Source organism: Accipiter gentilis, chromosome 33 (assembly GCF_929443795.1).
Source record: "Accipiter gentilis chromosome 33, bAccGen1.1, whole genome shotgun sequence".
Lineage (NCBI taxonomy): Eukaryota > Metazoa > Chordata > Aves > Accipitriformes > Accipitridae > Astur > Astur gentilis.
This window is the reverse complement of record NC_064912.1, coordinates 2,928,050-2,942,423: the sequence shown is the minus strand read 5'-3', so window position 1 is coordinate 2,942,423 and position 14,374 is coordinate 2,928,050. Positions and strand designations below refer to the sequence as shown.

Below are 14,374 nucleotides of genomic sequence, written 5' to 3'. Positions count from 1 at the left end.
AGAAGATTTCAAGCTGAGAGTTTTTCATTTGTGAAAGTTATCATCTGATAGACACATCACAAAGAATTAGTCTGAACGCAAAACAAAACTCCATGCCATGCAACGTGGCAGGCTAACTGCTGAGGACAGAAATTACACTCCTGTTTTACAAGGCACACCAGCACATGTGAAATACAAGGCAGTCAAGCAGTCTCACAAACCAATGAGACCACTCACCTACACGCAAGCATTTTGCTGAGTGGAATCACCTAACCAAGTTTGTTCGCAAACCAACCTTTCATCAGCAATCCCGTCATGCTGGGACAAGTGCTATGTCCATAGTGAACCCATACAGGCTTTGATAATAGTAAAATGAAGCCTAAAATCTGCTCACTGCAATTGCACAGCATGTTTAGTGGATGACTATTTTCATCCCTCAGCACTGCAGGTAAAATTTACAAGGCAGAGGAGCATTCACAGAGGTTAGGTTCCCTATTTCACCGTTGTCCTTTTAAAGTTGTTATCATTCCACTTTTTCTAATATAGCCTGTTGACTGTCATCTACCCCATGTCCCCGCCGCTTCATGCTTGTAAGTGGATACTTACACATGAAGTAGCCAATACTTTGCAATTTCTCTGCTAATACAAGAGGTGAAGAAATCCCACTTACTTCCACCCTTAAGCAGGTGCTGTTCCTCTTCCTTCAGCCTGTTCTGCGTAAGATGTAGCATGTTTGCTGCTTCCTGTAAGAGGTGAAAACAACTGAATTGGAAAAGCTGCCACATTGCCCAGTCAAGTAGCTAATTGTATGGTGCCACAACAACAGTTAAGGGCACTCACAGGTAGAATGAGAAGAGCAAATTTCAGCATTGAAAATATTTTATGAAAAAAAGGTCTTAATTGAAACATGGGAGGTCCTACTTTGCCCATGAAGGTCAGGATGTAAAGCATACACCCAGCTAAAACAGTGAAATGAAAATCAACCATACAGTCCCAGTGGCTGAAACCTCACTTATCACATTGAAAATTAGTTCATTTGTCTTCATCCCACAGAAAATTACTGCTGTTACAGAATGGAAGTGGCTTTCTTTGTAAAGCAGTCTTTGGTAGTTGTTTTCAACCAATACTCCATTAAACACCAGAAGTGGTTTGTGAAATGATTGCAGCTTTGTAATACATGAAGCAAACTAGAATAAATTCACACATTTCCACACATGCAAACAAAATGGGAGCAAAAAGCCCTATCAATAAGCTGGAGAAGTATAGCCATACACTATACTATAGTATTCCGGTACAAAGGAGAACCACGACAGCAAGACTGCACAAGCCTGGTTTGTTGATTTTCTTTTTGAATATAGCAGGTTGTTGGACAAAAACATGCTGAGAAACACTATAGTAATGACAGTATGATAAAGTTACAACAAATCCAGTTCAGAGCAAATGGAAAAAGGTAGAACAGTGGTTGCTGTGCTGAGGAAGAGAAGCAATTCACAAGTCCCAGTGCATTCAAATGAAGGCCAATGATAACAGAAAATGTTACCAAAAGGCCCACAAGGACTTATAAAACCTGTCTTGCACTGCCAACCAAGTAAGGAATGTGACAGCCCAGAAGGGAAGAAGCAAGCTGATGCTAGCGGGGTAGTGGCAGTTAAGACAGACATTCTCATTCCAGCATAATGGATTAGTAAGAGAACATGGCCGGCTCTGTAGACAGTAACTGATGAGAGTCATTTTAATCTTCTAGGATGCATGCTCTTGCAGAACATCACAGACCAGGTAGACTAAAGGGACTATTTGATTGCTGAACACCACAAAGCAATTGTAGGTGGTGTTTCGCTGAGTTCACGAAGATCTCTATCCTTTTAGGACTAAAATCTAGCAAAGATACCAAGGGACTGAATTTTAGGAACTAAGGTTCACTATTCCAATAGCAGCATCAAACAGAAAAATAGATTTTTAATGACATCTAGTTTAAATTTGGGTAATGTTAATGGTGAATAGCAAACTAAATGTGATAGAGTAGGTAAGATACAAATGCATACAATCAGATTCAGATAGAACCTACAACACTAAACAGGTGGCAAATAACTGATGGAAGGATTTCGTCACAAATTTTGCTAATTTTAGGTCTCTTCAATTCCAGTCAAGTAAGACAAGTAGATAGGAAAGCTAATTAACTGTGGATTGAATTTTCTGAGTCTTTGATTTTTTCTATGCAAAATATGTTTATAATTAAAAACACCAGTTGCTTTGACATAGTCAAATCTGACATTTACAGTGCATTTGAGGAAAGGAAACATGGACTCGGCTGGAATATCCATGCAACAGAGGGAAGAACTTAACAAGAGCATCTGAAAATGGTTGAATGGTGGGCAACGTTTTTATACTTTCAGGTGGAAATGTGTATCCATATGTATGGCAATGGTGCGCTAGCCGAGGAAGGAATCTCCTCCCACCAACCTCTAAGCAGCAGCAAACCACCAACTCCCACCCAGCACACAAGGAAGTTGCTGGAAACAGAGGCCTGGGGTCTGGCTGGCATGATGCATCATAACTTAGCATAAACAACTAAGTCCTGGGAGTTGAAATTCATGCTGAAAAAGCATGCAGAGAACACATGGTAAGGGGAAGTGATATAAGTCACCTGTACGTAATGAGAAACCCAGCCCCAGTGCCTCTCTCAAGGCCACAGAGGAAATAAATTCTGATCCAAAAATCTGCTTTGGACAACCATGCAAATTGTCTGCTGTACAAACTCTCCAGTACTAACAGAGACAATGGCTCCATGGATGCTAGGAAGACTGATAATGATTGCTTGGGACTGTAGAAATAACACTGCAAAAATGAAGCAGGCATGACAGCTTGAAAAAAAATCATACTGAATGACACACTCCAGCAGCAACCTGCAACAATATAAACCACTGAAATCTCTGAAGTGATGGATGTATATTCTGCAGGGAGAAGCTAATTCCATCTGCAAGAACAAGGAAGGAAAAGACACAAGAATATTTTAATAACTTGTTTCATGTAGATTCAGAACATTTTAAATACCCTATTTAGGAAACTGTTTTTCTTTACTGATTCCTTCTATAAGGCATAAATAACAGTGAGGACAGAAGATCCTGACTGAAGATTAAAGGAAAGGGAAGATGCAAGGATGCTGAGGACAGTGCGGTTATGGTAAGTGGGCCAGTAAAGGTTACCTGCCTCCTCTTGATCCATGCTGTTGACCACGACACAAGTGACTTCCATATAGCAGCAACACATCTGCACACTGCCTGCAAACCTGCACAGCTCAGTTCCACTGACAAGAAGGGTAACCAATGCAATGATTAACATTTTTCATCCTCTTCAGTGTTAGCAAAGCCTTTCTGAAGACTGATGAAAGTCGAAATGAATGTGGACGTGAGGCAAAATTTTCAGAGGTTTCTAGCTTCCAATGTTTCCTTCGTTCTCTGTAGCATATGCCCATTCCAAGACCTCCCTGTGCAACAGTAGGTCCCAACATTTTCTGACTGAGCCTCACAGTTGCTATCTTCTTTCCCTACCTCTTCCTCCCTATCTGGTTTCTCCCAGATGGTCGGTGATTTAAACAAGTCTTGCCGCTGCCCCAGCAAACATTTACAGTACAGCCTCCCCGTTGCTATGTCTTATTGGACAAATGGAGTAAGTGAGGATCAATTAGCCACCTGAATCTCAACCCCACTGGCTGTTGCAGCCTACGCAGTGTGTATGGCAAAGAAAACATACAGAGAGAAAAAAAGAAAGGACATTTCCCAAATGTCATGGGGACAAATTCATAAACCCAGAAAACATTTTAAAATTGTTCACAGACCAGTGAAATAAAGGGTACAGATATAATCATTGCCTAATACTGTAATTCAGGGCACGCTTTAAGACAGCTGAAGCTGGCAATTCAAATTCAGTCAAATAAGCAGTCACCCTGCCCTGCACCCAGGGCCACTTGCTCCTTGCCTTTTATCACTCTCCTGCTCTGGTGCAAGCATTTGTGCAGCGACACAAAAGAAACCTGGTGAAAACTAATCCATCAAAACAAAATTAAGCCAGGCTAATTCTCCACTGCAGTTCAGCATGTGGCTACACAAATTCTTGACTGGCACAATGGAGGATGGGGTGCTGCAGTTGTGGGAAAAACAGCAGGGGTAAGAACATAGGGTACTGTTTGTTTCAGCTTCAGTGCTCATTTATGGACTTAAAATACAAGAGAAATGAAGTCTAAGAAAATGGTTTAACCATACAGATGAGCCACTTCCCCTTTCCTCTAGTCTCTTACTTGTGCTGCTGTCAGCAGCTCAGCTGACCTCATAGCAAGCCAGCCCAGAACTTAACTGGCAGCAAAAATGTTGATTTTCTACTGGTTTAGGTTTCTGAATAGCTCGATGCATGGTCAGTCAAATCCCGCTGTCAGCCCAAGGGAGCTGCTGAAACTGTACATTGTCCCTTCCAACAGCAGCCCATTGCTCCATCAGTTTAGCTGTGCTGCTGGACTACCCTGAAAAAGCTTATCAAAAACTGCAGCAACAAAAACTGTTTCAAAAGGGCAGCCTCGAACCAGTTGCAACCAGGACAGCATCAGATAAGTGCTGTTTATAGTCCTTAACAAGTAAGATCTTCAAAGAAGGAGGCGGAAGCGATGGCATATCATGTATTTATAAGGTAAACAAAATTTATCACATAATTTTTTGAAGTTACATACTCAAAAGACTCTGCAGAGAAATCTTAGTTCTGTTAAATTAGTCAAAGAATTACAACAGCTTCATTGGTTTAAGATTTGGGGTTTAAAAACAATGACAACTTTTAAAGAGCTGAGTCAGTGGCAGTTTCAGCTTCTCTTTCCCCCTGCTACTTTAATGACTGCAATCATCAGGCTGCGTTTTTTGGCCTGACCAGCTTCCACCTTCACTGTGGACACCGCTCCCCACACTTTACGTTATCTTAACAGATGTGATTACATTATCTTTCACAGCTCTGTAAAAACAAAACCATGCTAATCAGAGATGTTTTTCTGTTTGAGGCTGGCCACTTCTGTGCGACCCAGGGCTTCTGAAATGTGACAAGGGAGAAAGCTAAGGGTGTGATGACCATAACGCTGTGGATGCTCTTTCAAACATAATGTCATATGATGGACTTTAATAGACTAGCACTCCGCACAGGACGACAGTCACGTTTTCTGCATGGAGTGGCAGAGTGACAGCTCCACGAAACAAGAGATGTGGCCTTGACCTTGCGAAGCACCCGCAGGGAACAGTCTGGGTGCCTTGGGACGCTGTACGAGCAGAAGCCAACATTTAAGCGCCCTGTTCAGTCTCTCCAGTAAACAAACACGACTGAAATGCTGCAGGCAAACACTGCATGTATCTTACTCTACAAGCAAACTTCACCCAAATTAAGTGGCAGCATACACTGTGGAATCACAGTGTCAAATCAATGCAATTAAAGTGCCAATTAACACAAAACCAGAGCCAGCCTGCCCTGTCAGAGGGGGCCTTCCAGGCCTTTCTGGACACCAGAGATTATTGAGGCTGAAAATCCTGCTTTAGAGGCAGACAGATCTCTGTTGAGATGGAACTTTTCTTCCTCTGTCTCATATATTATGCACCCTTTTCTAGGTGTAAATCCACCCTTTAACGAGTAATCAAATCAATCACTTTGCAATCTCAGAGCAGACAGCCTAGTGAAATGGAGAACAAGGTAGGCCTTTGTTGCTAACGCTTAGACCCCCAGAACAATCCCGGCTCCAAGCGACCTTCAGCAGTCCCCAGCCCAACCTCTTGCTCAAAGCAGGATCAGCAACAGGATCAGACCACAGTGCTCAAGGCTTGAGTTAGTTGGGTCTTAAAAACCTCCAAGGAGAGAGACCGATCCACCTGTCTGGGCAACCTGTTCCGATACCTGGCTATCCAAACAGTTAAAAAGTTTCCTTATATCAAGCCAGAACTACTTTTCATTCCTAGTATTTGTCCATGTCTTTCAGCATAAGGGTTCAGTTCACCTTAGTCACCAGTTGTGTCACCAGCTTTCCATATCAGGTACCTTATCTTGTGACACATAAACAAATGGTCTACATACAATAGCAACAGGAAATACAGAATCCTTTTGTTGACATACTAGGACTAACAAAGGCTTTTAAAACAAATAAGTTTCACCTATGTTTACAATCAACTGTGCTTTTTTCATGCCCATTTTCTGTCCAATTCAGCAAGAATGTTACTGCCTTCTACAGCACACTGAATGCACTAAAGACAAAAGTATATTTTTTTGTAGAATGGAGTTGAATGAGTACAATACACAATATTCTGTATCTCAATCTACTTTAATTGGCATAGCAGATGGCTTTCCATCTCCTATCTGACTATGAAAGTCTTTGGAAAACAGCAATAAAACAAAATGGATGGCTGTTTGGCAGAATGTTTTAATATAAACTAACCTATTGCTCTACAGACAAATAAAATGTCAATTGTGAGTTCCTACAGCTGGGTGAATGGGAGTTGGCTTTGAAAAATCTTTTTACAGAAAACTATACAAAAGCAGAGCATGAGAAATGCTTTTTCATTTACTATTTTTTATAATTTCTTTAAGAGAAGGATTACTGAACAGCATGCAATTACAACTACATGCAAACTACACACAACTACATGCAGGGCCTGGGGTGGAGGGGATTGGTTGGGTCTTTTTTCGTTTTCAAACAGATGCCAATATGCCACCACGGAGAATGTCCTCCAGCAGCAAACCCACAGACAACTAGCTGGGCCACTGACTCAGTGTTTGCCTTAGGGCAAGTGATCCAGGATTTGAATAAGCCACATGATTTCTTGACTGCCAGTCCTTTATGATATACCTAATGTTGCTGAGTATTGGTTTAAACAATAAAATCAAGTTGCTGAAATCATGAGATTGAAGACAACTCTGCCCCTGCAGATTCCAAAGCAGCAAGTCTAAAAGGCATTTGGGGTGGTTTTTGTTTTGGTTTTTTGGGTTTTTTTTAAGTTAGCCTCAAAGTTTTGTTGGGAAAGTTGTGGAGAGAACAGTGGTGGGATTTTGAACACAAGGAATTTGTGCCCTGCAGCCAGCTGGCAGACAACGCGGTTAGCACTAAGAAGAAAGAAAAGGGAAAGAAGTGGGGAAAATAGGAAGGAGATAAGTATAAAAGAACAGGACAACACCTGCAGCTCGCTGACTTTTCTTGTTCAGATGCTAGCATTTCAATTTTTGCTTAGGCTATTCCTTCTGTTCTCAGACATCCTCCCAAACCCAGAAATCTCTCTAGACATCTCTATGTATAACCTTTTCATCTTAGTAAGGGAAAAACAATGTTTCTTTCTGTTTTTTCTTCTGGTGATTTGCTAGAGAATAGTGGTAATCCTACTGCTCTGTGGTACACTTAAAGTGAACCAATTTGATGATGGATTGAACCGCCTCATCTTCACCTTGCCTATTAATCTCAACAGCTGTTTCTTGCTTTGTTATAGAACAAAGCAGCTGAGATTAGCTCTTGCTACACGCACACAGTGGCATTTGTTTTTCATAATAGAGCGTTGCCACTCATTCAGAAGGGTTGAGATATAAGGATGAGGAGAAATTGTGCGGTGCCTGAATAGAGAATGTGACAGTACTCTCAATAAGAGGAAGCCTGCTAGGTACAACAGAAGCATAAGTGAACACAACATTGATGTTGCACAGCTAAGTTCATGATAGCATGAGGTAACAACCTACCCAGAGCTGTTTTTCAAGAGTAAAAGATGATGCTTCCTATATGCTGAACTACTATTAAATACCTCACCCTAAATTCATGTCTAGTTTTATGATTTGAATTGGAACATGGCTATGGTTCTGCTTGACTAAAAGTGACTGCAATGCTATGGGTTTCATTCCTTTTTATTCTGTTGAGGAATGAAGACTATGGGAGAAAGATAAGATGCATCTGAAAAAGTGGGGCAGAAGAATCTTTACTAACAGGCTTGCTAACCTATGAGAAGGGCTTCAAACCAGGTCTGCCAGGGAACGATGATGATGATGATATCCTGACAAGAAATGGTAGCACTGTGAACAGTGAAGGGGAGGCTCTGGTACATTCCTTGTGAAGGCAGCACAGGCAGGATCCCATCTCAAGCACCTGAACACAAGAACATCATAGGAAACAAAATGGGAGGAATTAGAAGGTGCATAGATGCATGGCCTTGATCCCATCAGGATTACAGAAATATGGTGAGACCGCTTCTAGTTTGGAAAGTTGCACTAGATGGATATAGGCACTCTAGAAAGGACAGGCTGGAGGTGAGGAGGAGGGGTTGCTGCCTCTGCAAAGGAGCAGCCTGAATGCTCTGAACATTTTGCCTTCTAATAGGTGATGAGCCCTTTGAGACTTTATGGTTAAGGATCAGAGGACAACCTGCTGACCTATAAAACAATACAGATCATGCTGCATAAATGAATATACATTTTAACCTTGAACTTTTAAATGCTTATTGTTAGCAGATCACCTCACTTCAGTAAAAAAACAAAACCAAAAGTCACAGCTGGCAATATTACCAGAGGGGTCCTTTGGTTTCCCATCTCTTGTCTATAGACATTTGACTAGGACTCTCGTTTTCCTACAAAAGTTACCAAAACTGAAAATTAAAAAAAAATTCTTTCCATAACACATGATGTTGCACTCAGTAAATAGTGCAGAACCACAGGGAAGCTGGCTTACAGCTGCTTAGAGTCAGCAATAAAGCAGGACCCTGGCCTTCTGGCACAGAGATAGATTTTGCATCTAGAGGTTATTCTTCTTTGACTGATGATGCCACCTCAGTAACTATGAAGTGCTATCACTGTGATAGAGCTTTCTGATGAATACAGAAGCAGCAAACCCCACCAAACCCCCAGCATTAGATCAAGTACAGTGTTTTGGAAAATGTGGTCTCAAACAAACAAGCCATTGCTCCAAATACAGAATTCTGCACCAGAAAAGAAAACATGAACTTGTTCTAGCAGATTCTCTGGATCCCTCATCAAGGTTCATACTAATAAATACTTAGTTTTTACAGACATTCATGCATCTTTACTGTTTTGGCCTGAGGAGCATGTGAAAGCCATCACCACAGGACATTTAAAGTTTTTTAGAGGTCATCCTTCCAGTGGATGAGCACACATTGAATGAATTGAAAATCATAAGCCCCTATTATAAGACCATCTGTCTCCTCCTTATTCTCATTATTCCCATCTTCTCCCTTGCTTTCATGTGCTGAAACAGTCATCGCCTCTCATGATTAATAGTCATTTTACAGTAATCATTTCTATTGAAACACATATAAAGCATCCTTGAGAGTATTTTATACACTTAACTGATACTCACTGGAAGTTCACCAGCTGTTATCATAATACTGGCACCACCAGTGTTGGTGGAAGGGGATGGGGATTCATTTCTGCTGTAGTGTCGCTATTTTAAATTAATAACTAGAGTCATTGTCCTTCTTCAGAGAAAGGTTTTTTTTATCTTGAAACTCTTCTGTCCCAGCTAGCCATTACCTGTCACTGATGTATCTATTTTCAAAAGAATTGAATTCTTTTGAAAAATAGCAAGTCTTATGCTACTTTACAACATGACTCTGTCTTTCCAGGTTATTCTTTTCCTGTGTTAAACTCTGCTAACCTTGCATTTTGCTACTTCTTGTGGAAGAATTGTTCACTAAGAGTACTGTAATAGATACAGTAAAAGTACTTAAATAAATGGGGCAGAAGAGTATTAGTCATTCAAGCTGATAGAATAGCACTTACCCAAGTGAAACACCAAAATTTGAATTAGTAGGCTCAGTAGGAGACCAAACAGCATTCATGTTGGTCAGTTCACAGTACACAGGTGCCACAGCATGTAGCATCCTCCACCAATAAATTCTGACATACCAACTCCAGTGACCACATTTATCAAAATAAACAATTAGATCTGTTAGATCACTACTGAGGAGCACTTTCATCACCAAAACCACAAAAATATCTCAAAAGTTTCTTGAAACGTTTCTCTTTTCAAGGAAGTACGTGTTAATTAACAGAACATTCATGCTATCATGAAAATTAGGAAAAAAGCTAAAATGTTCTCCAGTGTAGATGAAAAGTATCATAAAGGAAAGCTATCATAGTAAAAAAATCTAGCATAGGCTCTTATGATGACTTTGTTTTGGGGAAAAGTCTTTAGGAAGGTAAACAGCTATCAGGGATTTGTGGGAAAGAGGAGTAAGGAACAGGGTGCGCAGCTGAGCCTTTGCATAGGGTCAGGTGAAGCAGAAGGCAGATGCAATTTATGGCCTAGGATACCTACACTGATGCTATTCTAACATAGCAGCTCTTAATGATACCAGGCTCAGGCTACACAAAGCCAGACACTGAAGTGTATTCAAAAAACACACTTAAAGTAACAGGATGCAACACAATCCACAGCAAGTATTTTAAAATTAGATTGGTTTAATGTTTCTCACATAAACTTCTTCTAAAGCTTCCATTATTACTTAGCAAGTTCTGACTTCAGTATATCCAGCTCAAACACTGCAATAACCACTTTTTGCAGAACTGATAAATTGGAGCTGGAAGTGAACAGCACACTTCATAATCTGAAGTTGAGAGGTAGCATCCTGAGACTTAAGGCAGATCAATTAGTGTTCCTCTTGAATAAGCAGACTACACATGAAGGTCTCACCTAGACATTAATAGCGTCCCTTTGGGAACTCAAAAGGAAGGGACTAAACAGAAAGAGTAAATTAGCTCAGGGGAACGAATTCCAACTTGGTAATTGGTCTTGCGCTATGGAATGCGTTTCCTGACTTGCCTATAGACCAGGGTGCCATATTCATGCTTTGTATGAACTCTCTTTGCTTTCCTCTACAGCTCTCCCCTCTTACAGTCATAAACAAGTAATTTTCCAAGTACCATGGTGCTTGAGCAACTTTTCATGCAATATAAAAGCTTTCTGCACAGGTTACGCCACTTTTTTCTGTGCCTACACATTACACATTTTCCATTAGTATAGTCGAACAGCTAGCCCATAGAGGCTGTGCAGTCTCTGTCCTTGGAGGCTTTCAAGACTGGACTGGATAAACTCTTGAGCAATGTGGTCTGATGCCATAGTTGACCTTGCTTTGAACAGAATTAATCTGGGATTCAGTCACCAAGAAAGCAGGTTTAGAAGTTATTTAGCTATTTTGACTTGTTTTCTATTAAAAAAACCAAACAACAAACCAAACCAAACCTTTCCACCTCAAACACTCCTCTCCATTGCTGTACTGTACCAGTCCAGCTCTGTGCAACCTTATGCCCTTCATTATAAGCTCTGCCAGTTCTGGAGTCAACTCTGGCTCTCATGAGCTTGAGGCTTCAAATCTTCCTTTACTCCATGACCTTCCCTCCCCTCTCTTTCTGAAGCTCCCATAATTAGGATCCCTTCTCACATGCACCCTATTTTGATTACTTCCTGGGCCAGCCAGTTCTCCCACACACCTATGTATGCATTCTACACAGTATGGATCACTTCTTTTCAGACTGATGTAACTTTTCCCTTGTCTATCTCCATTCATGCAACAATAATGGGAAAGAGGCACCATAAACATGGAGAAGCCTTCATAAAAAACAGATGATGTATACCAAATGCTTCTGCTGAACTGCTCCTAGAGCACACTTTGCTGTGGCACTGATGAGAGCCGTCTCATTATTCACATAAATTGGGCCATTTTGAGAGTGAGGAGTTTTGTGCTGTCATGATTCACCAAAACAAGTACCAGCATAAATGCCTTTTTCAGTTGGTTAAAGCAGCACAGGGATCCTGCCTACAGGTACATCTAGCATGTTTACGCTAGGTTAAAGTTTTCCTTTCAGATTCAGCAAGATCCAGATTCAATAAAGCTGGCTAGCGGTCTGAAGTCAAAGGCCCCAAGAGGATGTAAGAAATACTCCTGAACCATCCAGGAACCACAGGTCAGAGCCAAGGGACCAGAACATTAGAAGAAACACAGCACTGAGCACACCGCTGAGGATTTATGTGACCGTCTATGACGGGGCATAGCTCAAGAGGGCTGTGAAGAGGCAGAAGACAAAAGGATTGGTAAGGCACTGGCAGAGATTACAACATGAGACTAGTCGAGCTCACAGCCCTTTAAATCATCCAGCAGCACTGAGTGAGAGAATCTAAACAGAACTAAGAAAAAAAGAAGGAAAAAAAAAAAAGACCCAGACTAACATTTTCTGCCCAGATTTTTCCAGTTAAAATGCTTTCATACAAGAAGCTTCAAGTCAGCAATAACACTCAGGAATTCACTACTGCCTAAAATAACGTGACAGAGGATGGACTTTTTTCTGTGAATCAAATGTATTCATCATTAGATATAATCCAAGTTTACCATAACGACAACTCCTCTCCATTTTTCCTATTCGCTTTTGTGGAAGATATGAATTATAATGACTCAGTAACAGCTCATTGAGCATTCCCTTCATGTGTTACACTTTTATTGTACCAAGCTTACAAGCGATATTGGTTGGATGTGTGATTTATTTGAATTAATGTACAATTCCGTAATGTAAACCTGAGGTCAGTTTGCAGTGTCTGAAGAAATTATCATCCAAATTAATATTGATTGGAAGTTAGTAGTCACAGCTGTGTCTTGTTCACCACCATAAAACAGTCACTGTCACATCACTGCTTGAATCTAACATCAGAATTATCGTCTTCCTGTGTCACAGGTAGCACATACCCTTAAGTGTTCAAAGCAGGGTCAGGATTATTAGCTCTTTTCAAGGACAGCATTTATTATATTAAAGAGTAGTTGTTCTTGGTGAACTTGATGGTTCCAGGAACTGGTAACAGAATCTGCTGCCTTCCATCTTGAGATCAATTAGCTCCAATACAGCCCATGTTTCTTATAGTAAAGAATCTCTTCAACACGTGGCTGACGCACATTGCAGTTTATTTCTTATTTCCCACCAGTCAAGTCCCCAATTAAGAGGTGGCACCAGGAAGCCTCTCTTTAGCGGTCTAGTCTCCCTAGCACAGGAATTAGCGGCCTGGTTTTTTATGATTTCTCCAGCTTGAAAACATTTGCACTCCTAGTTCCTGCTCACCAGGACAGTGCTCTAGCTACTAGCTTAGAAGACCAGGATAAAACTATTTTTAAATATCTCATTGTGGTGGGTTAGAGAAGAAGAAAGTAAAGAATGCAAAGAAAGTAAAGATGACTAATGATGCAGACAAATCTCTCTTTTGAAAGGGAATGGCAAGCACTGTTTCTAGGACTGTTCACATGCATCAGGCTTTAAGACAAAACAAGTAGGTAATCATCTCTGGGCAACCAATGATCTACAACATCAGGTTTCACCTTACACATCCTTGTTCTCTAGTTTCAATAACTCTGTGTTCTCCTCCACATAGTCACCCAGCTTTAGTAGTAGGGATACAGGATAGCGTCATTCCAGCCTACTCTACAGATTAAGAAACAGGGGCTGTTGATTTAAAAATCCTTGTGGCTAAGCAGGAACTGAGATGGAGGACACACTATATGAAGTCCTTGTTTCTTGTTAGAAGATGGCCACCAGCAGGTATTTAAAGTGAATACAGGACTGCCAAAGTGAGTTAGACCATGCTTACTTAACAGGCCAGGCTCTGACCAAGTCAGGTTTCTCCTCAGTCCTCTCAAAGATGCAACAAAGCTTGAGTAGGAGAAAGGCATATAACTCTCCACTAAATTTTAAAAAAGGAGGGTCTCAGAACTTAACAGCCTAAAATGGAGGTTTCCATCGATTTCAGGACTACATCGTGGTCAAGGTAAGCCCAAATGAGAATGTAAATGGATTTCCAGCAAAATAAATATGACTCAGTCCATAGGCAGAAAGGTGTACTGTTTCCCCTAGGACTTCTTACTTTTCCTTAGCCCTGATGCTTGACCCTGCTGCAATGCTTCTGAAATGGTATGGCTCACAATTTGGCCCACTGGTTATCTCAAGATGAGAATCATCTTCAAAGAATCCCAACAGTATTCTGGAGCTCTCAGAGGAGAAGGCAATGACTGTGCAAGGTGCAGTAACTCATGCTGCCAGCCCGTGCGCTAGGTGGGTGTTAGCCAAGGGTTCTGCCAGGACACCTATCCAACAGGTCTACTGTTCATACATGCATAGTGTTTAATTTTCATATGTTTCACATAAGTGAACTAGAAATTGTTTCTACACAGCTAGAAAACTGAGAATTATTTTACTATTTAACATCTAAAAACTCAAACCTCACTGTTTTGCACATGAGACTACGCATGCTTGTGCAAACCAAAATGTTAATCTCCTAGCTACTTTTCTCTGCTGCTAAGTACCAGTAGCAGAGCATAAACCTCCTAAATTTCACATACATTATTTTCACATTACCTAC

General features: G+C 40.9%; 1 protein-coding gene across 2 annotated transcripts in view; it reads right to left on the bottom strand.

Moving 5' to 3' along the window:
- Positions 1 to 14,374, bottom strand: part of CLUAP1 (clusterin associated protein 1) — a 71,599-nt gene that overhangs the window by 23,416 nt on the left and 33,809 nt on the right. For both annotated transcript variants that reach the window (XM_049791661.1, XM_049791662.1), the window contains exon 9: positions 650 to 722. In XM_049791661.1, the coding sequence (XP_049647618.1) occupies positions 650 to 722 (73 nt within the window). The remainder of the gene's footprint in view (positions 1 to 649; positions 723 to 14,374) is intronic.